Consider the following 24,341-nt stretch of genomic DNA (forward strand, 5'->3'; position numbering starts at 1 on the left):
GGGTCCAGTGCTATCCATGCCACTTGAGTCAAGCTATCCTGGCTGATGAGGGGTGAACCCTGAAACCGGTCCTACGATGCATGTTTCCAGTCCAGGGAGGACCTGGCCTGGCAGTTCAGGCTGGACTGTTCCCAATGGGCGCAGGGTCAACACTGATTTGCATATGGCTGAGTTCAAACTGGAATGGCATGGGGAGCAAAAAAACTATGGATTTAGGCCCAGATCTCTGTACTAGGGTGAATGTATGACATTGTTCTGCATTCTGTCCATCAATTGTTCTTTTTGCATTTGTCACCCCGAGTAGGATGGGTATGCCCAGACGTAGGTCCCGTGCTCTCCATGTCACTGGAGTCAAGTTATCCTGGCAGTGGTGTGCATGATCTGCTTCCTTGTGGAAGTTGCGTGAGGGAAATCTGCAGAGTTACTGGTTAGAGGTTCAGATTCTCCTGAACAGAAAATAGTCCTGGGGGTCACTGTGAGGGTGCTTCCGGGTGAGACCCCATAAGAACTAGCGGTGCTCAACCCGACGTTGCTTCGGATACTGACTATTGTCCCAGCGGGAGTCGGAGTTGATTCTACGGAGCCTCTGCTCTGCACACCGTGGTGTTCGCTGAGGTTCTGGATGTCGAAAGACAAGCCGGTATTACCATTTTGGCACCAGCGCAGGAGCGCTCATGCAAATCAATTTGTTGTGGTGCGTGTAGGAGTGGGTTGCCACGAGACAAACTTCATAGCCATAAGCGCAGGAGCGCTAAGGATATTTCTGTGTTGTGGCATGCGCAGGAGCGCGTTGCTGTGAGACACACATTACGGCCATAGCTCAGGAGCGTTTGTGGGCATATCTTTTGATCTACGACACGCACAGGAGCACGAGGTCGCAAGACTAATCTTGGTACAGGTGCAGGAGCCCTTGTACAATTACTCAGCAGTGACACACACAAGGGCGCGTTGACAGTCACCTTATTTTATTACCAGTGCAGGAGAGCATAATATTTCATTTGGATTAGGGTGGAAGCCATAAGCATTGTCACTCCCTTTTCATTTGTGCAGGAGCGCCTACAGTTTCAGTTCCGTGTTCCTTTGGGTGTGTGAGGACACACGCCACAGCCTATCGCAGTACCACATCCCAGGCAGTAGTTCCTAGAGGGGTTCCCTCGTCTTCATTGGCACACCCGACCAGATCTACACCAAGGGACAACACTCCACACATTAGGATCCCTTCCCCCGGCCCCCATCTACACCCTGGTCAGATTATGTTCTAGGACAAGGGAGAGGTGGGAGACGGTGGAGGTTGTTCATGCCATCCCTGCTAGAACACTCCGCAAGCAGAAGATAAGACTTGTGGGGTCCTGACAGTTCGTACTGGACTGTTCCCATTGGGCGCAGGGTCAAGACTGACTTGCATATGGCTGGGTTCAAACTGGAATGGCATGGGTAGCAAAAAAATAATGGATAGATTTAGGCCCAGATCTCTGTACTGGGGTGAATGTATGACATTGTTCTGCATTCTGTCCATCAATTGTTCATTGTGCATTAGTCTTTTGCAACTGGTCTGATCCACGCAGCAGCGGTGATGCACGCTCAACCAAAGACATGCAACGGTTCTCTTTGAGGATGCATCGCTCAGAAGAGAAGATGCATCAGTCCCACTGACAAGCGCCTTAGGCCCACTTCAAAGGGTTCAGCACTGAGGTGGCACCACTTGGCAGGATAGAGTCACAGATGGCAGAGTCCAGATGCAGGGGTTGGAAGCCTGTTATGTCCCTGAGGCTTCAGATCAGGAGGTCAGTCAACAAACTATCCCTTGGAGTCACTCTGGATTCTGGGTTAAAGTAATGCAGGGCTAGTCTTTTTCACCTAGGTAGGAGGGCAGCAGATCAGCACAGCAAAGCAGGAGTCCAGCAGAGTGGCAGTCGTTCAGAGGAACATCAGTCCTTTTTCCTGGCAGAGTATCCACAGGTCCAGAAGTGTACTGTTTTGGTGGTATCTGAGGTCCGGTACTTATATCCAGTGGTGCTTTTGAAGTGGGGAAACTTCAAATAACTCACTACAGAGGAGTATGCTGCCATTTGTATGCAGACAGGACACTGCCTGTTCAGGTGTGAGTGAGTCTATGCCCAGCTCCTCCCTCCTGTCCTGCCAGAGAAGGCCAATTAAGACACACCTAAGCACCCATTGTGTGTGGCTGTCTAGGAGGAATACACAAACCCCAACTGCCAACTACACCCAGTCATGTCATCAGAGACTACAGGCACCAAATGGTTAAAGCAAGAAAATGGCAACTTACTAAAAGTGCTATTTTCAGAATTGTAATTTAAAATCCTACTTCACCATAAGCTAGGATTTTAAATTAGGATTCCAGAGACACCAAACTTGAAACAGTCATATCTTCACATTTGGGAATGACACATAAAATGTATTAAGGCAAAACCAATGTTATCCTAAGGGAGATATAGACCTTGCAATAGTAAAAAAATGAATGTAAGAGTTGTTCACTACCAAGACATGTGAAACATAAAAGACATGCCCTTACTTTCAGATACATTGCACTCTACCCTCTGATTTGTCCAGGGCATACCGTAGGTTTGGGCCTGGCATTAAGTTAATTTTGCCGGGTCAAAATGGCGGTGTAAACTGCACACACAGGTTCTGCAATGGCAGGCCTGAGAGATGGGTAGAGGGTTACTTAAGGGGGTGGCAAAAGAAGTGCTGCAGGCCCACTACAAAAATTTCATTAACAGGGCCTGGGCACATGCAGTGCACTTTACTATGTACTTACAAGTAAGTTAAATATGCCAATTGGGTATGAGCCAACATTACCATGTGTAGGGGAGAGAGCACAAGCACTTTAGCACTGGTTAGCAGTGCGCAGAGTAATAATACCAGCACAAACGAGGTCAGAAAAGTGGGGGAAGAAGGCAACACATTAGGGGGAAAACCACTCTATGACTGAAAGGGTTAACAGACACTCAGGAATTTTCGGCTCATCAACGTGGGCTTTTATTGATAACCTGTGAAAGTTTTATGGAAGATGAGCTCTGTAATTGTAAGCAAAATATCACTGACTCAATTAGTCACAAATGTTTGAATCTCACGTATTCGTTTTAGCAAGGCCTTCCAATGCATCACACCATCCGTTATGGCTTCTGTCATTTCTGCTATGTTCAAATGTCTTTCCATATAAATATCTTTACAGCAATCCAGGCTCAACATTATTTCTCCTGTCAAAAGTGAACTATAAAAATATGAATATTAAAATATGAATGTGTTTTCTTTTGAGAAAGACAAAGTATATATTTTTTGCAATAAACAAATATAACATGAGAACCTAAACTAAAACACTTAAGCAAAGGGAAACCTGTTATTGAGGGATGACTAGAGAGAAAATCTCTTCAAACCGTAGACAACATCTAGTATATACCAGTTTCCCTTAACTAGGTTGAGTTTGGTTGAAAGAAGGATATTGATTAGAGAAAGGTAGTGGTCAGCCGAAGCCTAGAAGGATGATGAAATCTTGGGAGTGACTAGCTAGACTTTTATATGGTGGTTGTGGCGACTATACCCCAGGCTACTGCTCAAGCTGACTTGCGACCCGTTTACAAGTTGGCGGAAAGGAACTACCATTGCTTTTTCAGCAGTCTTCCCACCCTCAGCCTTGGTGCTCCATCCTCCGATTACGATAATGGCAGGAACTCCGCTACAAGACTGCCTCTGGAACGCCGGCACTGCCAAGACTCCTGCTACTGCATCGACGGCTGACAAGCCTGTGGAAAGTCTTGGAGGCAGTCCTGACAAACTTCCTGTCATCTGGATTACAATCAGCCTTTCAGCCGAGCTGTTCATGGTGGAGACACCGCCATTCGCAAGTCGGTAGAAAGGCTGGAAAAGAGGTGAAACCTCAAAGGGCCCGATTACTAGTTTGGCAGTCTTACCGCCCGACTGCTGCAAAGGCAGTCCCAAGAAGACCACCGGGTTGGCGGTCTCTCACCCACCATATTACGATGTTCCTGAAGGGCTGGTGGTCTCTTGGTGGCGGTGGCCCAACAGAGTGACCTTTTGCTGCTGGAAAGATAGGTAAGTACAATGTGTGTTATCTGAAACACATATATATGTTGTGTATGTGTTGTAATGTATATGTAGGTCATCTGTACTGAATGTTTTGTTGCATGTGAAATATAATGAACTGTTACTATGCACTACATAGAAAGAGACAGTGAAGCCTGCCTTCGAACCAGGCAACAAGGGGTTGCAGTATGTTGTCATCTGGGGGCAGCAGCACAAGAGGGACCTGGATAATGGCGTCCGACTCAGATTCCGAAGAGGAACCCAGAAAAAGAGGTGAGTTTTCACCTCTTTTCCAGCCTTTCTGCCGACGTCCGCATCATGATCAGCTCTGCAGAAAGTCTGATTGTAATCCAGACGGTTGGAAGCTAGTCGGAACTGCCTCCTAACCCGCCTCTGGCTTTCCCACAGTTGACGCAGTAGCAGGAGTCTCAGCAGTGGAAACAGTCCAGTGACTGTCATGTAGCTGAGTTCCCACCAGTATCGTAATCGGACAGTCGGACTGCCAAGGCAGTGGGCAGGAAGACTGCCTAAAAAAGCAACGATGGTGCCTTTCTGCCAAACTCTTAATCAGGCCCTTTGTGTTCAGCCCATGTGACTTAGAGACAGGTGCTAAAAAGTAAAGAAAGGGGTAGAGATACCTGAAGTGTGCTCTTTGATGACCTGGTCCACATGTACAAATAAAGAGTTGATTGCTTCAGATCTTGCAGTGCTGGCTAGGATGGGTAAAGAGCAGGCAGCAAGAGGTCCAACTCAGTAAAGTTTATGCAAGGCTCTGAAGGTCTGAGATGGCAGATACAGATCAAAGAGATGTAGGCAAGCTTCTTTGGTCCAGTAGTACTGGAAGAACGGTCTCCTATTCAGCAAACCTACGGACCCTAAGACCCTGGGACTGGAGCTATAATAAGGCTAGTGGTGCCCAATTCTCAGACCTTACGAAATGAGTAAACAAATATGATTCTTTTTGTTGGTCACTTATGGGTGACTGAACAGGAGGTAGGTAGTCATGACATTTTTCTAGCCCCAAGGAAATTTGCTGTGGGCCAACTGCCTTGTTCATGTCACCCAAACTAATCAGTATAAGAGCTCTCCCTTAGCAATACATTGCTTCTCTGCTGCCCTCAACTTCCCAGTCCTCAGCTACGGCTGTGGTGGAAGAACCTATTCGATGGTCTGAAGACCAGAGAAATGCCCTGCTGCTGAACTGTTGGATAACCATGCATCTTCAAAGCTCTTGGAACAGCCACAATTTAGGATGACTTCAGCACATGGGGCTGCAGCAAACACAGGCAGAGATTGTAACCAGAAGCACTCAGAAATCATGGAAAATAAAGACAAAACCTTAGTCAAATAAGACAGGAAATGTCCGTCACAGACGCTCAACGTAGCATTTAAGTCTAGTGCCATGAAACAATACTGGCACTGAAGAAAGGAGGGCCTCATTTTAAAGGGGGCGCGATCAAGGGAGATCAGTCCAGAGTTTTTTTTTCCTTACACCAATAACCCAAACCCACCATGGTACATCCCCAACAGAGATGGATCCATCCTGCCAATTCAGAATAAGCTGCATACCTTTTCAAGACTTTAATATAGAGAAGAAGGTAAATCAGTGAGGAATCACAGAAACTCCAGGGGTCTCCAACGTTTTCTGTACTGAGGACTACTCATGTTCAATGAAACACATTGAGAGCTACTAATATTTATTAGTGTCGTATAATTTCAATTGGCTGCACACAGGTGAGCTCCTCAGAGGTAGAGGGCGAGCTACTGGTTGGAGACCCCTGATCTATTCTCTCTTACGAAGGCTCAGTATCGAAAACTATACTGGAACCATGAGTAGACCCGCTTGCTAAATCATTGCAAACTTCCAGGAGATAATGTAGGAGCAAAGACTGATAGCAAACCAATAATAACCGACTCGAAAGCGGGGAAGGCAATGATGTAATATCCTTTTAGTCTCTTTAACACAAACGATTTAGTGGTCATAACAAGGCTAAAATGGTCCCACTGCCATTGGTGGATTGAACTATATACAGGCTAAGCATAAACATTTGTGACTCTTAGACGCCTTATGGAAGAATGCAATTCATAGTAATTTTAGACTATACAGCCAGGCATGGTAAGGCTGTTCTGATTAGATCTAACCAGGTTAAAGTCTTATATGTTGGGAATTCCCCAATGAGTATGTATCAGACACAAAGATTAACTTTGTGTTGCTTTCATGGATACAAAGGGGGAGGAATGTGGGACATTTATAGGTTCTCAATCTACTTTCACTCATTCACCAACAGGTTTGAGTTGCAAAGAGGTTTAACAATATTCTGAAAGTTAAGATTAATGCTCCTAAAGAGCTTGTGAAAATGAAATGGAAATCAATCTACTACACATTATTTGTTTACACACGGTTGACATCAAAGAAGGTCTACTCCCTTTCAAATTCTGCTAGTCGAAGGTTAACTTTGCCTTCAAAAGAAAGAGAGCAGGCAACTCCTAATCGCCCTCACATGAAGCGGTGGGCTGGGCGCTAAGCCCAAGGACGAAAAGACTATTCAAGAAGAAAGAATCGAAGAATCTGTAAAACAGTCGGGAGCCAAACAAACAATCATGCAATCAAAAAACTATTAATGATGGATATCAAAAACACTGGACCACTACGACTATCATGCATAATATTGGGAAATATCAGTGGTGTGAACTATTTCATTGATATTATAATGTTTTGTTCTCAAACTGCTTCATCGAAAAGAAGGATAGCTCATTGGAAGGAATAGGTCTCTCCACCACCTTGCGGTCAAGGCAACAGATGGACTGTGGGCAGTTACAACAGTAATGCTCTCATAAGAAGGAAGTTGCTAGCATAATGTAGGTGTGGCAGGAGAGAGTATAGTGTCTCTTATTTCATAGGATCACATCTAATGATACTCTTATGTTTTGGGGCTTTATAGCACAAGATGTAGGCATCTGCAAGTATGGTCCTGATTTTCATTACTTTTTAAATATGGAAACCTAATATCTTGGACCTATAATTTCATCTATTAAACACTCCTTTCCCGTTGAGGTTGGCTTACTTAGAGAAATCGGTCATGTCTTTGAATGTAGACACCATAACAAAATCATTCAGGTCTGAATGTGCCTGTTGCCCCCATGACTTTCACATGCGCACCCTCAGAATAGCTCTAATTGCTTGGGGCAAAGACTCGAGTCCTCCATTTGTAAATACCCGAAGCACAGCGATATTCTATCTCCTAGGAGAATGTCGATTTTGCACCCAATTTACAAATGCAGCCAGAAAGTCAGCCAAAAACTGGCAACTAATTTCAATGCAGGATGACAAAAATGAAGATTTTTGAAAGCCTACTGTTGAATATAGTAGAAGTCTGGGTAAATAATCAATTATTTAATTTTATTCAAAAACAGTTTCATAAAGACTGAGAATAATATGCATATGCTTTTCTTGACAGCAACAAACTCGAGAAAAAATCCCAGGACTGAGCATGCGGTCAGCTTTCTTGCAGCTTTCAACCAGGATAACAGGGCCTAACTTTGGTTTATGCATATAAGTATTTGGTATTTGCAGTATGCCAGCCTGGCAGAAAGGCAACAGAGCAATGTACAGGGCTGAAGGCAGCGATACAATAAGGCAAGCCAAGATACCCCTTTCCAGACAATAGGTGGAATTTAATCTAGTCGGGAGCCAGAGGCGATAGAGAAGGCTAGTTGCATAAACAGATAAGGAGTGAGCAGTTACATTTGCTTAAGTGAAAGTAGAATGAAAAAACCGTTAGACAGTCTAGAAACACCCGTTGATGATGACGTGTGCCTCCTAGTGCCAATAGTTGTTTCTGCTACATTTGATACCACAACACACTCCTCACCCTATTGTCCTTCAGGATAGAGACAAAGGTCAAAGTCTTGGGAGGAGATGTGGCCTAATGGCATGCACTGCCGACTCTGGAACTGGGGAGCCAGGGTTGAGTCCCGACGTCGGCTCAACGCCCTGCGATTCTGGGCAAATCACTTAAACTCCCTGTGCCTGATAAACAAATGAAACCTGACCTTGTGTAAAATAATCCGTTGCTTGTGTGAAGTGCTCTGATAACCTTTGGGCCAGGTTTGCACTAAATGCGACTGCAAAAACGTCTTGTACTGGCTATCCAAAGTCCTCTCAACACGATGAAGATCACAATCAATACTAAAGCTGCCTCCTGGCAAGCACCGAGGACTGGGAATCAATTCAGACTCAAGTTAAATTACCAAGACAAACTGGCATACAAGACACATTTTCCAAAATACATGGGAACAGTCTAGCTGCAATCCGGTTCTGAAAATTCAGCCATGCAAATATGCTTTTGGAAAAAATGAATGGGTTTGTGTGCAGTGCCTTAAAATGAAGAAATATGCGTGTCCAGCTTTAATGTGGTTGAACTACACGTATGTACGAGAATGGATAAAAAAAGTTATGCCTAAGTAATGCCAAATGGTACAAGTGACACAAGCAAACAACACACTACTGAGGCAGTCTTGGTGAGAGGATTACTAATGTACCCCCAAAAATAGCAGACAAACAAAAAGAAATATTTCACTTACTTTTTCTAGTTTCTGTAAATACACTTGTGCAAGCCAACTAGCTTTCTCAAAACAGGCAGTGACTTCCTCTTCTCTCTCAGACAGGCGTGCTCGGGAAGCAATCGATGCCGGTGAACGCTCTAGAGACAGCCCTGTGCGGATAAACAGCATTGCATTATGCGATGGCATACTTGGGAAGAGATTTAAACAGGGTGGTGTGTGGGCACTCAAAAAACCAGCTTGCTTCTCATTTTTAAATTGTCGATACGCAGGTCCGGCATCTTTTTTGATTAATTTTATACCAGGCATTATGATATCTGTGGTCACTCAATTTCCTATTCATTCCTTTTCAACAAAATAATTCCTGACATACAAATTTCGCACTTCTGATGCATGTAATAAAGCAGCACTACCTCTGCCCTTGAATGCCCTCTCCACCTTGAAGGTCAGTGGGACACAGATAAGGGTACACATTTTAGAAATGCAAGACAAGCTGATTTTTTAGTGCAGCTGTACTTTTTAAATACATCAAAGAACTAGAAATGATGGCACCACAGAACTACGCACATTGCTTCCTAGTTTTCTGGTTGACCTTGAAGTGCTACAGTTGCTAAATATTTACGATAACACAATATTTGCTACATCAGCCAGCACAGTTGATTGTCAGACGTAGTACCTGTTGGAATGTGTGTTATTGGTAGGGGTAAGTATGCACCTACCACTAGTAATGAGGCCACCAACACAGTATAGGGTCCAGTAAAGGTCTCAGTAAATTAGCCCCTTGTTCAACCCCGGGTGGTTGACAACGAGAAGTCAGGAATAACTTAGGAGACAGGAGATAAAACATTTAAAAACAACAATACATCAAACAAGTAAGACACAACCCACAATAAAAATCCTACACCAGGGGGCGTGGCGAAGAGGCGAAGCAAGATTGCCGCAGGCTAGGGTCGCTCCGCTAACACCCTTCCTCTCCGTATTCATCCGTGCCACCAATCCATACCCCGAGGTGGGGAACAGCTGGCGGAGACACTGCGGTTCGGATGGAGCCCAAGCTCGAGCCGCTAGGACCTTGGCAGCGGGAGATCGAGCTGCGGCAGGAAAGGGCGTTCATAGACCTGAAAAGCCGGGCCTCCGGTATGGCGAAGCCCCCAGCGGCGACGAGAGGTGCGGGTGAAAGCCAGCCACGGTTTCAAGGGCTGAACCAGTGCCGGTGCAGACTTCGCAGCAGGATACCAGTGATAGACGGCCACGACACCACCAAGCGGGATTGCTCCACAAACACACAACATTGTTACGATGGCACAGGTTCCTGCTGCAACATGGCCGAGGTGAAGGGATTCAGCATTGTGGTGGCCATATTGGGAGGAGGAGCTGTAGGGATAGAGCGGGGGGCAAATAACTGACGGCCCAGTGGGATGATTAAAAATCCTTCGAGACGCGCCTTATTGAGACCCGCAGGCGAGTGTGTGCTGCCGGTAGATCACGATCTCCTCACTGGCGCCTGACCCCTGAATGCGTAAAACCGATTGCCAGGACACAGAGATCCAGCGTATGCCCGGAAGATAGCACATCTAGTGCCCGGTGGGTACTTGACCCAAGCGCTCCCTGTCCACTCGGAGCTCAGGGGCAAAGTCCGGCTCACGCGCTGGCCCCCCCGTTCCTCCCCACAGAGCCCAGAAGAGTGTTGCTGACCACTTAATACCCTTTGATCCTGGGGGCTGCAGCATAATTCACGACAACAGCGGTGCTACAGATTCGGACGGCGTGGGTCCCATTCGAGGTGCCCTGCGACCACAGAGACTTCCCATTGGGTGCCGCCCCGTGTCTTGGCGACACCAAGGTACAACAAACCCCTAGAGTAGAGATCAGGCATTGACTCGCAGCAGCCTGGATGGTGGGGTGCTGTGACCAGTAAAGTGCTGGCGGTAATGTGAGAAGCAGTGGCTGGGCGAAATAAAGACCCTTGGGTGTGCCAGTGTGTGGGTCACAAGCCTGGAATTTAAAGTCCGGGCCCCCCCCTTGACCTGAGGTGCAGGCCTAACTATACCCGAACATCGGGGTGCCGACAGCGCAGCCACTAGACAGTAGCGAAGCCAACCCCTGCCACCATGTCATCTACTAGAGGCCCCAAGGTTACCCAGCAAAACAATTTGGACAAGTACACCTGCCCAAAGAGTGCCCTTTCCGAACAACAACAACTCAGAGATAAACCAGCGTGAGAGGAACGGAGGGAGATGTCCCAGAGCCCACATTGGAAGACGTCATGGAGGCAATCGGCGGAATCTGTACGTCGTTGGAGCAAAGAATGGACACAATCTCCTCTGAGGTAATGCTTATTAGGGCGGACCATGCTACCAACAGGGAAAAAGTCAAGCAACTCGAACTTACCACAACGAGTCTAGTGGACGACACCAATCAGTTGCAAAAAGAGGTCCAAGAACTACAAGCATTCTGTAAGTTCGCAGAAGGGAAATTCGACGACTACGAAGGGGGCACTATGCGCAACAATGTGCGCATTCTAGGTATGCTGAAGGACAGACTGCCGACCTCTTTGTAGAGAACCTAATCACTGCCCACTTGCAGCCGAAAGGCCTGTTGAACATCTTTGTGGTCGAGAGAGCCCTCAGGGTACCAGGGGGTCGACTAAAGTCGGGGGCTCCCCCACGTCCAATGCTGGCAAGGCTCTTGAATTATCAAGACAGGGATGTTATACTACAAACGGTTAGAGTGGCGCTTCCACTCCGGTTCAAGAACTCAGAAATCACCTTCTTTCCGGACTTTACGCAGGCGGTCCAAAGACAGCGGCGATCGTACCTGGCAGTCAAGAAAAGGCTGACACACAAAGGCCTGAAATACGCAATGTTGTTTCCAGCCTGACTTCAAGTGGAGGCCGAGGGCAAAACCAGATTCTTTGACTTTCCAAAGGCGGCCGCTGAATGGTTGGATGGCTGGAGACATGCTGGGTAGCACAACTCACATAGACACGAGAAGGTACAGTTATATCCCATGGCACATGAGCTGATCCTACAGCTCTGGCACTCAACTGACTCCTGTTGATTACTTACTGCTGGAACAAAGGGTAGCGGAGGGACTGCTGGGATAGACAATGACTTGAGGGCTCCTGCTACGTCTCCATAATTGTAATGAGCCGGCCCTGCCCAGGGTACCTACATGTTTCCACAGCTGAGAGAGGGAGGGAAGGACGGGTCGACAAATTTTCCCCCCAGTTTTCTACACGTAGTTAAATACGGGGCGACAGGCACTCTGCATCGAGAAATTATGGGCAGTTCTGAGCCCAGAATGCAGGGAAGCAGGGAGGGGGGCAGTTGGGAAGGGTTATTGCATTGTTGTTTGTTTGTATTGAATCGACACAATATCACTGATCCGGTGCTGGGTAAAGTTGGTGACACGTAAGTCCTAATGACCACACAATGGGACAAGAGCTTCAAGCTGATGAGTTGGAACGTTAATGGTCTGGGGGATAAGGTCAAGAGATGTGTACTGCTGCAATATATCAGGTGTACTGCTCCAAGAAATGCACTTGGTGGGAAATACATGTAAGGCTCTTAATATGTGGCACACTCTGGCTTCACCACCGGATTGAGGGGAACGGGGATATTGTTGCGGAACTCCTTTCCAATGACGGTGAAGTCCATATGGGTTGATGCAAGGGGGAGGTACATAGGCACAATGGGGCAATGGTAAGTAAATGCGCTAACCCTCATGTCGGTGTATGTGCCACCTGGCCTCCAGGGGCTCACATTCTACGATTTGGGCTCCATCCTACTGTCGGTACTGGACGGACTCTTGGTGGTGGGAGGGGATCTCAACTCGGTGGTCTCCGGCACACTAGAAAGACCCCACCTCCCCGAGACCTTCGTCCCTCCAAACGCTGGCTCCCTGACTTCTTGGAAACTCTGGGGCTGATAGACTTCTGGCGAGCCTGTCACCCTGACACCGTCCAACACACTTACCACTCAGGCGCTCACAACAGTCAGTCGCAGATCGACTATCTACTGATCCCTCCGACCCAACTAACACACATTCAAGAAGTTAGGCACATGGCGCAGGGTATCTCTGACCACTCCCCAGTGTGGGCCCAATTGGTAATTGGACAGCATAGAGTGGGAAGGTTGGCCCCCATTAACCCCTGGCACCTCCGTAACCCGGTGGTTCACAAAGCACTACATGTAGCAATGGAGCATTACTTTCAAGACAATGACGGATCGGTATGCTCACACCAGACATTGTGAGAAGCATTCAAAATAGTGATAAGGGGACAAGCACTCTCCCAAATAGCGGGAGTGAGGAAAGAGACAGCGAAGGAGGAAGCTATACTAGAGGAAGACATCCTCCGCCTGGAGGAGGAGATGGGGGAGGGGCCCACGCCTGATCAGCTCCATGTCCTGCAACTAAAGAGAGATAGCTACAAGGCGCTTGTGACAGACAAAGCCAAGGCACATGAAAGAGAGACGCAGGTTAGAATATATGACCATGGAGACAAGGCAGGGAAACTAATTGCGTGGTTAGATAAAAAAAAGAACTCGCAAGTAGACTAGTGCCTGAGTTGATTGACGATACGGGACGTCTGATTAACAACCCTCAGGAAATAGCTAGCACATTTGCGGCTCACTACCGGGAAGTATATCATTCTCAGTCGCCACACACAATAGCTGATTCCCAAGGTCTCCTCAGGGACATTACCCTGCCAATTCTTTTGACTGACGAGTTAGAATTCCTGGAAGGGTACCTCACGACGGATGAGATTGCTCAAGCAATCAGAGGCCTTAGATCTGGGAAGGTCTCGGGCCCCAATGGCCTACCGATTGAGCTCTACAAGCTCAGACCCGACAAACTCGCCCCATATTTGCGAGTGATGCTTGAGGAAAGTAGAGATAAGAGGGGACTGCCACGGCACCAGAGGATAGCAACTCTGGTCACTATACACAAAGAGGGCAAGCCACAGACAGACTGCGCTTCATACAGGACAATCTCTTTATTAAATGCTGAGCCCAAGATCTTAGCTAAACTCCTTGCTACCAGGCTCGTCAAGGTGATTGATGGGTTGGCTCACCCGGATCAATTGGGCTTTATGCCCCAGCGCAACACAGCGCTGAACCTCTGCAGAGTTCACAGAGTAATGGGGAGGGCGGCCACTATACAGGAGGCGGCGATCATTGTGTCATTGGATGCCGCAATGGCCTTTGACACGGTCGAATGGCCGTATCTTTTTGCAGTTCCCGGCAAAATGGGATTTGGTCCCTGATTTGTCCAATGGGTGCAGCTCCTCTATTCAAATCCCCTAGCACAAGTAGTTGTGAATAATAAAAAGTCAGAAGTATTCACTTTGAGTAGGGGGACTCGTCAAGGCTGCCCACTCTCGCCCCTCCATTTCGCACTGGCGTTGGAGCCCTTGGCCTCATGGGGCGGAGGGATCCAGTGATACAAGGACTGAGATGGACGGACACATGGGAAGACCGCATCTCACTGTATGCGGACGACATACTCCTGTATCTGGCCTCTCCAAAGGCATCCCTCAAATCTGTTCTAGACATATTTGCGATTTTTGGCAGGTACTCCGGATACTCGATTAACTGGAGTAAATCTGTGCAATACGTCCTTAACGGCCCTCTGCCTGACCTCCCTAGGGGATGTCCTGTGCAAGTCACCACAACGGGTTTTAAGTACCTGGGTATCTATATAGCAGCTAATCCAGCGACTAGATTTGCCCACAATCTCCTTCCACACCCGCAGAGTCGGAAGAGGGATACCGAGCGCTGGAAAGCACTTCCACTCTCCCTGCTGGGCAGGACATCCCTATTCAAAATGATGTCCTTGCCTTGCTTCCTGTATGTATTGCAAAATTCCTTGGGCCTGGTACCTGCAAGCTACTTTAGACAAATTGAAACCCTGCAGAGACGTCTGCTGTGGAATGGGAGACCGTGTATTGCACTTGCCAAACTTAACCTTGCTTGGTATGATGGGGCCTTCTTGACCTAAAAAAATATTACTGGGCAGCACATCTGGCCGCCATCAACCACGGAACGTACAGACAAGCTGACGATCCAGGCTACGCAATGGAAAGGTGGCTACTGCCAGGAAGGAACTATAATAAGGCTTTATACTCCAAGACTGGGGCCAACGAAGCATTTGGTGCAAGTCTGTCATGCAGCAAACAGAAGCCTGGGATGAAAAAATAAGGTGGCACTGGCAACCCCTTTGTGGGACTCAAAACTACTTGGGAATCTGTGGAAATCAAAGGGCTTTGACAAGTGGGACCTCATAGGTATCTCTAGGGTTGGTGACCTCTGGGTTAAAGGGGAGGTCAAACCATGTACCTTCTTGCAACAGGAACACGGCATGGCCGCCACAGAGTACTTTAGATACTTGCAGGCTCGACACGCACTACAGACACTCCTTCAGAAAGGTGATACCCCCCCTGAGTCCTCGCCTCTCGAGAACAGGATATTAGACGGCTACCTTCCAACGAAAACCATTTCGCTTACATATAAAAAGCTGATAAACAACTCCAGTGATCCCCTTTGACATTTAAAAGAGAAATGGGAAAGGGCAGTATAATCCTGGACGACGAGGACTGGGTGGTGGCAGTGGCCTCCCCAAGGGAAGTAGCCATCTCAGCCAGACTACGTGTGGTACAATTAAAGATATTACACCACATTTACATTACAGGGCTGTGGCTAGTGAAAATGGGGAAGACGGAGGATGGAAAATGCAGAAGGCACTGTGGAGGGGAGGGAACATTCCTACACATACCCTGGGAATGCCCACACATCCAGTGATACTGGACGAAAATACATGACACCCTCGGTGAGGTACTCACTCTTGACACCCACCTAGAAGCCAAAAGATGTCTCCTAAATGTGTCTGACCCACTGACCTGAACAGTAAACAAATCACATGGGTTACGCTGGGACTGATGATTGCAAAGCGGAATATTGCACAGATGTGGGGGGCTGCACAAGCGCCGACTGTTGCAGCATGGAAGAGGGAAATGGACTGGTGTATGTTCTGAGAAAAGACAGCATATGTGGCAAGGGGATCTCCCCAAAAGTGGTCCAGTATATGTAATGATTGGAATGTATTTCCAGGTAATATTTGTACCCCCCCCCCCCCCGGTAAGGTAAACACCTGACGATCCACCATCGCCATGATTCTGCTACCAAATCCAGAGTATTAATTACGTGTTTGCCAAATAGATTGTAATACAGCAAATTACCCTTGGTCGATATTGTACCATGTAATGTCGATTCATGTTTGTTTAATAAAAAGAATTATGAAAAAAAAATCCTACACCAATTTATAAAAATAGGAAATATTTTTATGAACAAATAGACTACAAAACTTCCAATGTAAGGAATCAGATATTAATTTTTAAATATTTACGAATTTATAGTGCTTAAAGACATATAATGCCACTCTGGGACATCTGATCGTGCTTGACTGGACAAAGTAAAAGTTTGAGGCCAACCACAATGGAGCCCCAGTCGGATACACTAAGGGGGAGGCCCCGGTCAAAATTTGACTTGCACACTTAGAAATGTTTCTGGAGCTTTTTCTTCCGACATCGCTCAACCCTCTACAGCAGGGTGGAATTGGTGAGGGTTCGCTTTCTTGACTTTCTGCGAGGCACCGGTCAAATCCTGGAAGTCTGGAGCTCCGGAGCTTTCAGTGGGACAAACCTGAAATCCAGGCCCGGGTAGCGGCTGAAGGTAGACGGCTTGACTCTCGCCATTGATCCTGGGCCCCTCATGTAGCTTTTACACCAAAGTTCTCCAAACATCAGGAGTTGCTTCCTGAAGGAATCCTTGTAGGGTCCAAGTGTCCTAAACACCATTCCATAGGTCTAAAATCTCCTAGATGGTCTCCGGGATGTCTGGAATACAATTCCCACAATTCACCTGGCCAAATCCTTAAAAGTCCACTGGACGTACTCCAGGATGGGGACTCTTGGTTGAGAAATGTAGGTGGACTCTGTTAACCTGTAGCTTGCAGAGAGTCCACTCCTTAATCCTTCAGGAAGCAAGGCACAGTTCCCAGGGCTGAAGTACCAGATTGTGCAGCAGGCACAGCCATTCAGAGTACAGGCCTTTGGATGCAGATCCAGATTCCAGCAGGGTAGTTCTCCTTCTCCTTGTAGTTTCAGGCAGCAGATCTGAGAGTCTTTGCAACTCTCACATATTTATTCAGTGTCCTGGGGCAACAAGCAGGGGGACAACTCTGTCCCATGAGATACGGGGTGCCACCCAAAAGCATGACAACTTCCTCCAAAGTGTGGCATCTTCTTGTCCCACAAAGCACTGCACTTCCAAAATCCGACATGGATGATTTCTCTCCAGCGAAGAAAGAACTGGCTAAAACAACCCACAGTATGGTTCATTTCCATTAGATCTCCTCCCCTGACCTCTGAAAATTCCTGTCCTAAACCTGCCATCTGGCTGGGGCACAGGAGGAGGGGGTAGGTAGGTACGCCTCGCATTCCTTACTGATCTGCTCTCTCTTTGAGCTCAGTTTAATTTACACAGCCCCCTCCTTATGGACTATCCTCCACAGTTTCAGAGCTCCGTCCATCAGATAACCTCTGCTCCGACCAGGCCACTTTTCACCTAATCAAAGCAGCCTGACTAAGCCTGTTAAGGATGACCAATAAGCAGAGACTCCTAGAAGGCTGGATTTTGGCTTACAGAAGAGACATTTCTATAACTTCTCTTCTGTGCTAGTTATGATAAATTCAACAATGGCAAGTTGTTGAATTTATCAATACCAATCTTTCAAATCTTTGAATAATATTTCCTAATTTCCTAGCAATAGGTATACCTAAATAAAATATTGAACTGTTAGCCTATGGAGCTAAGTATCTACAATGTGGAAACATTAAATGAGTATTGTTTTCCCTCACCAGGGCACATAACACATTTTATAAGGTCCCTGCTTATAGTTACATGATCCCCCACCCTTGGGACACCTAGAGGAGACCTTGGGGGTGCCTAATATGTCAAAATAAGGTAGATCATCATTTGTACAGTGCCCATACCACCAAAGTCGAATCTGCATACAATTGACTTTTAAAGACAGTCTGCAAAGCCAGGCTGCCTTTCAAATGCCAGCAGGCACTCCGCAGTGCACACATGCAAGTGGAGGATATCTGCTGGGCCTCTAAACTTCCATGCCCTAATATATACTAGTGACTTATAGGTAATTTGAAATCCCTAGCCCTTTTATATACTAGGGAGTTATAGGGTCTGTTAATACCAATTGTGAGAATTTATTTTTAAAGACAGGACGCATGGCAGGACTGTCTTTAAAAGGACAGCAGGCACACAACAGCGCACATATGGAAGTGCAGGAAATTTGCTGGCTCTCCAAACCTCCATGCCCTATTATATGCTTGGGACTTGAAAGTAGATTTAATCCCCAGGCCCTACTATCTACTAAGGACCTATAGGGTCTCTCATTGCCAAATGTAAGTGTATCCTATTGCATGTACCTTTTTAAACATAGCACTGGCCCTGGGCTTGGTTAGCAGAGCCAGGGTACAGTCAGAGTCAGTTACCACCAGCACCAGAACAAAAATAGCATAAAAACCGCAAAGCATCAACTACAGGCAAACGGCGACTCTAAACCGGGACAAGAGTGAGGTTTAAGGCTGACTTTGTTGCACGTATTGCATAGAGAGACCAGGTTTGTCCTAGTTGGAAGTTGTACCTTCTGACTTTTGGCCTGATTTATTTTTGGGCAAACAGCCCATCGTTCCACAAGGGGAAAGGAGTAAATTACTCCGTCCCCTTGGCGGAGGCACCATCCACCAAATTTATAAATGACCACCAAGCAGGCAGACATTTATAATGCACTGGCAGGAACCGCAGTTCCTGCCAATGCACTTTGCTGTTTGGTGCAGCACTGCATCAAGATGATGCAGCCCTGCACTAAACAGTTTTCCTTCTTTTCAAAATTTTCTTTTTGAAAATAAAAAATGTAACGCTCTCCTCACCATTGGAGTCATCTCCCATGGCAGGGGTAGCCTGTCCCTCACCACCAGGGTATGCCTGGTGGTGATCAATAGTAAAGAAATGACTATCTCCCCCATCCTGATTTGGTGGACAGGCTTATAGCCAATTCTCCGACAACCCTTACTCCGTCACAGAGATTTGGCTATGGCGGTGATGGAGTAGTCAATGCAGTAGTCAAACCTATGCTCTGCCCGCATTTAATTGGGGCGAGCCGTTATGTTGGCAGTAAGAATACTCCACAGTCATTACGACTAGGGAATCCTTACCACCAAATATAAATCAGGCCTAACTCTCTGAAATGGAAGTCAAAACTACTTAGCAGGGCAAGGCAACAGGCTGTGGTTTAGATGGGTTCCACGAGGCCGGATAGCCTATGGACGAAGTCCTGGTGAAGCCGTTGTCTCTTGGCAGGAAAACTCAGCAGGAGAGATTTCAAAATATGCGTCCAAGCTAGGTCCCTCATTGGCTGCATACTTTTGGTGCCTTCACCTGGTGATGATTTCTACTGTAGACTTAGGCACTTTTATAGCTCTGATTTCTCCAGCTGGGCAAGGCTGCAAGCTATAGCCGAACAAGGCTCCAGGAGGCTGGATACATTCGCCGCGATGACCCGCTGAAATTGATTTGCTACTGCAGAAAAGTTCAGAGCGGGAACAACCTGAATCATTGGCCCAGCTAAATGCACCTTTGTTGGATTGACTTAGCAGTTTCAACTAAGCCTTTTATCGGTTTCCCAGGCAAAAATACTTGAGAAGTTTCAAGGTCCCCGCTTTTATGGTTTCCAGGAGGAGTAGACTTTGACACTTATCTAAGGGTCCCAAAACCTTAGGGGCACCACTTAGAGGTCAGGACCCCAGGAGAAGCCAAGCCACCCTCAGGGCCCAGGGTAGGTCCAGTTGGAAGTGATAAGCTTGGCTTTTCAGGAAATTGCACTTCTTGCAGCCTTTCTGTCCATATAGCTGAAGAGGAGGTCAGCCAACTGACCCTTGGAGTCCCCTTATCAGTCATGGGTTCAAGTGGGAGCAGGTCCAGCCCTTGAGGGTCTCCCCACAGGCCATAACAGTAGGTACAGTCTTTCATTTGTCTTCCACAGGTCCAGAGATGTTCTGCAGAGAGTACTGGTAATGCTACATTTATGCCCAGTGCCAGCTTGTGGGTGGGTGGGTCAACTCCCAGCCACTCCCTAACCTATGAGCTAAAAGTTCCCAGTGGTGACCCTACCCACCTTTGCAGAACATCCTATGTGTTGTACTGTAAATTAACCCACATTCCCTCTCCCTACCTAAAACCAACATGGCAGAACCATTTTTTCTTTGTGCATAGCATCCTGTACCCACCCAGAAGCTTGGGTATGAAAATTAGTAAACACACGCTTGTGGTCACTCAAAACTGGTTCCTGGGGACAAGAGTTGCATGAGGAAAAACAAGAGGAAATAAGAAACAAGAAAAATGATGTGTGTGAGGTCACAGAGAATGTGTGTGAAATCACTCAAGGGTTAGTAACTGAGGAAGACTGGAAGCAGGAATTAATCAAGATTAAGTTATTAAAAGAAGTGATTGGTGCAATACAACAGGGCAAGTTCAAGGATTTAGAGAAAACGTGGTTATTTGTCAAAGATGAGTTGTCAGTAGATCGAGATTTATTTTTAAGAGGCACCAGACTAATTACAGCCAGGGTCTGAGAGCCAAATTAATAAAGCAGGCTCATGTAGGTCATATGGGAATTGTGAAAAACAAAGAACATTTGAAGGCTGATTTTTGGTGGCCTGGGATGTATGTAGAGAAAGAGTGAACTGTGAGAGAGTGTGTAGAATGCTCAGTGACAGAAATTTGAAGATATCAGATTCCAATGGTTTGTAGGGATCAACAGAGTCAATCTTGGGAGGAATTATCTATTGATATTGTAGGGTCATTACATGGTGAACATCTGACACCTTATATAATAGTCATAATGGATCTTTATTCCAGGTGAGTGGAGGTTACAAATGTGAGGGATATTTCATATGTTGCTATTATATGGTTTTGGCAGATGTGTAAGAGAGAATGTTATCCCAAAAATATTTTATCTGAAAATGGTCCTCAATTCTGTTCTAAGGAGATTGAAAAATACTTTGACATGTGTGGAATTGTTCAGAAGAAATGTGCCATTTTTCATCCAGAAACCAATGACGCGATTAAACGATTCAACACATTTATTAAGGAGGGTATTCAATTGGCAAGAATGAACAGTTTAGAACTGCATATCATATGTCACATGACAACTGGAAAAGCTTCTTTTGAATTGTTCAAAGGAAGACCACCCAACACTTGTTTGTGTCCTGGTTAAATGAACTGGGAGAAAGGTATACAATTCAATGGAGTTGCAGAGTGGATGAATTGAGAGGAAAAGTTGATACTTCAAAGGAAAGAGTTTGACAAGAGGAAGAATGTTAAGGATGTAAATGTCAAAGTAGGGGATGTGGTTAAAATCAAAGCACCTATAGGGTGTGCCACATGGTCAAAATTTAAAAAAGCACAAAAAGTTGTTTAAGGTTTTTCACAATGCTATAAAAACAGCTGGTGGAGGAATTTGGAAAAATAACAGTAAGTTTGAGGGAAAAGGAAAACTTGGTTGATGAAGTTGATGAAGAAAGAATGGGAAGTTCAGGATAGGTATAGGCATAGCAAAGATGTAAGCAAAGGTAATGGAAAATGTCAAGGTGATAAAGTTTATGTGAAAAACAGAACAATAATGTGTTATAGGCAAATGATGGGTCCAAATTATAATTTGTAGTTGTATATATGTTTATGGTCATGTACTCCATGTGTCCACTAGCAAGCTTCTGTTGAAATGTATGTAATTGTAGGAAGGGAGAAGTGTGTTGTCTTCTGCATGTCATTCTAAACTTAAAATCACATGCAGATTAATGGAACATAGAATTTTATGATGGAGGTGTTCCATCACAGTTATGTGTAAATACTCCAGAGACAGTTACGGTTGAACTGGCGATGGCTGAGCTTGTATCCAATAAACCTATGAGCTCACCACTTTCCCTGGTGTGGTATTCAATTACTTAAATGTTGCACACAGCATTACAGCCTTTACGCTTTGTGAACCAGCAGTACCAGAGCGAACATCCCTGTGCACTGTAATTTGTCCTCCTTTTCTTGCTTTTTTTTCCAACCTCCACTGTGTTGGAACCACAACACCCACTGTGTTATACAACAATAATTATAAATGCTATATATTAAACACTACCTGCCAAATTAGAGGTTAATCAATAGCCTCCTTTGACACGCTCAAGCAGTTGCAACTGTTTTCCTGAATAACTGAAAGTCCTTCATCAGCCATCCCTAGGTGCACTTTGAGAACCCAATGATGCCTCTCTATGCCCAGCTTTAGCTCCCAAAGCCATGAACATCTTCCTCATGAAAGAAGTACTTTTCAAAGCATAGGCAGCCCCCGCATATTTAGTTTTAGCCCATATTACACAGTGCAACCCATCCTCTATGCAACTTTAGCCCAAATGCTTAGTTGAACCTCACAAATGCAGAACTGTAACCCTTGGATCTCAGTGCAACCTTCCTGTTTGCTTCATAATCCCCCAGTATATGCAGATTTAGCCCTAATTTCCCAGTGCAGTCTTCCCATGTAAAACCTCAGTGCATAAACAGTCTTCCCTTGATTAAGCCCTCCTTATGTGTAGCTTTAGTTTCCAAAGACCAGAGCAGGTTCTCATGGGCAGCTTTAGATATCATTGGCCCGTGCAGTTGTGGCTCCATTAGTCATAAAGTTAAAGGCTCATCATGTATAGTTTGAGCCCGTATGGTCAGTATAATCCCTCCATGTATAGTTTAGGCTCCAATGACCACTGTAGCCACACTAGGTGCAGCCTCAGCCCTGATGCCCATAGCAGAATCCCTATACAGAGCTTTGTTTCCAATAACAAGTGCAGGCGTCCACATGTCAGCTAAGAAGATGGATGTAAATTGCTGCTTAGGGACAGTAGTTTAAGAGATTGGTGCATATTGTAGATCAAATGACGATTACTGAAAACGTTTTCTACAGTTGTTGAACCGCTCTACATGGGGTTACGCAGCCACAATGGCCCTATTTGTCGGCATTACTAGACCAGGTGGAAATATGTGGTCTCTTGGTCGTGGCACGAGGTCTCAAGAGTTAGACACAAGTGCTTTCTGTAGCAGGCTGCAGTACCCTAAGCCGTTACTAGAGGCTCCTCCAGCATACCTTGCCTCTTACTCACAAAACTACCACCAGGTGTAGATTTCTCCTTACAACTATTGTGAATCTGGTTAGAAATCTTGGGTTCTATCTTGATGATAGGTTAGGCTATAGATCACAAATCAGTAAGTGGTCCTCTTCTTTTGTTTGTTTTTATCATCCGAGGGCCAATATACCCTATACCCTACTAGAAAGAGAAGTTTACGTTTACAGTAATTCTGGCAATAATCAGTCATGTCTGGATCAATATAGTCTAATATATTTTGACCTACTGAAGTACTCCATGCACAAGCTTCAAATGATTCAGAAAATGGTGACAATATGTATGTTAATCCACTGTGTTATGTTTCAATATCCCCATCATCTCTCATAACTTCATTGGTTGCAATTGACAAACAAATCAATTTTGAGACATTGTGCATGCATCAGAAGACAGTTTACAAAATAATCGCTATTTTATTTATGATTTGATTACCATACATATACAAACGTGCAATCTATACTCCATTACAGCTTGTATGCTAGCTATACCAGGGATAAAACTATCCAAGACCGGAGGTCGGTCCTCAGTGGCTAGAATCTCGAATATGCTACCAATAGACATCTGCTGCATTGAGACTCACTTACTACCTATTTCCAAGGTGAGTAGCAGAATTAGATGAGTTGGTTCAGAGCAAAGATGCGTCTTTTAGGTATTCACATGCTTTATAAATATAAATAACATTACAAAACTAATACTAATAACAACAGTAATGATTATAAAGGGTCACTTTGCAGAACTTACTGTACCCTCGAAGAACGTTATGAAATCATGCGTATTTTTTTGCATTGAAAAAGCTCAACTTAAAAGGTTATCACAACAAAATATTGTATAGTATATACTTTGACAAAGGGACATTTTTTCCCGAGCATCTTTAGGAAAGTTCTAAATGCAACATGCTATCAGGATAGTAAAGTACAACACATGAGTCCACCAGGGCAATTAGTGAATATCATTATGCCCTTTTTTTTTATACCTGGAGCAGTAAAACCATAAATCAGCAATCAATATGTACTTGTGCCAGTAAAGTAAAAACACGAAATGGGATGTCAATTTTAAGATATCAACGTTAAATCTACAGTTTAACAAACTGTAACTAACAAAATAGAGTACCACTTGGGGACCATCATGTAAGAGCCTGATTGTTGAGGAAGCTGTGACTGAGTCTTGTCTTTCACATTTTAGATTCCCTAATGTGTCCCCTAAACAAAGTGACTGTATTCGACATGGCTCTTTGTATGTTGGCCCTGGAAGCTTATGTTACAGAGACAGCTTACATTACAGAGACACAAAGAACATGGCCATAGTTTTATCCTCAGTTTTACCAAGTACCAACCAGAGACCATATTTTAGCTCTTCAATGTTTTAAAAATGTGACTGTTAGTAAGTATGTAATTCATTTTCTAGTGTTAATTTATTC

General features: G+C 45.5%; 1 protein-coding gene across 3 annotated transcripts in view; it reads right to left on the reverse strand.

Moving 5' to 3' along the window:
- TTC7A (tetratricopeptide repeat domain 7A) overlaps nucleotides 1–24,341 on the reverse strand; it is a 1,536,967-nt gene that overhangs the window by 1,137,475 nt on the left and 375,151 nt on the right. For all 3 annotated transcript variants that reach the window (XM_085612750.1, XM_085612748.1, XM_085612749.1), the window contains exon 4: nucleotides 8,650–8,780. In XM_085612750.1, the coding sequence (XP_085468876.1) occupies nucleotides 8,650–8,780 (131 nt within the window). The remainder of the gene's footprint in view (nucleotides 1–8,649; nucleotides 8,781–24,341) is intronic.

Source organism: Triturus cristatus, chromosome 6, assembly GCF_964204655.1.
Source record: "Triturus cristatus chromosome 6, aTriCri1.1, whole genome shotgun sequence".
NCBI lineage: Eukaryota > Metazoa > Chordata > Amphibia > Caudata > Salamandridae > Triturus > Triturus cristatus.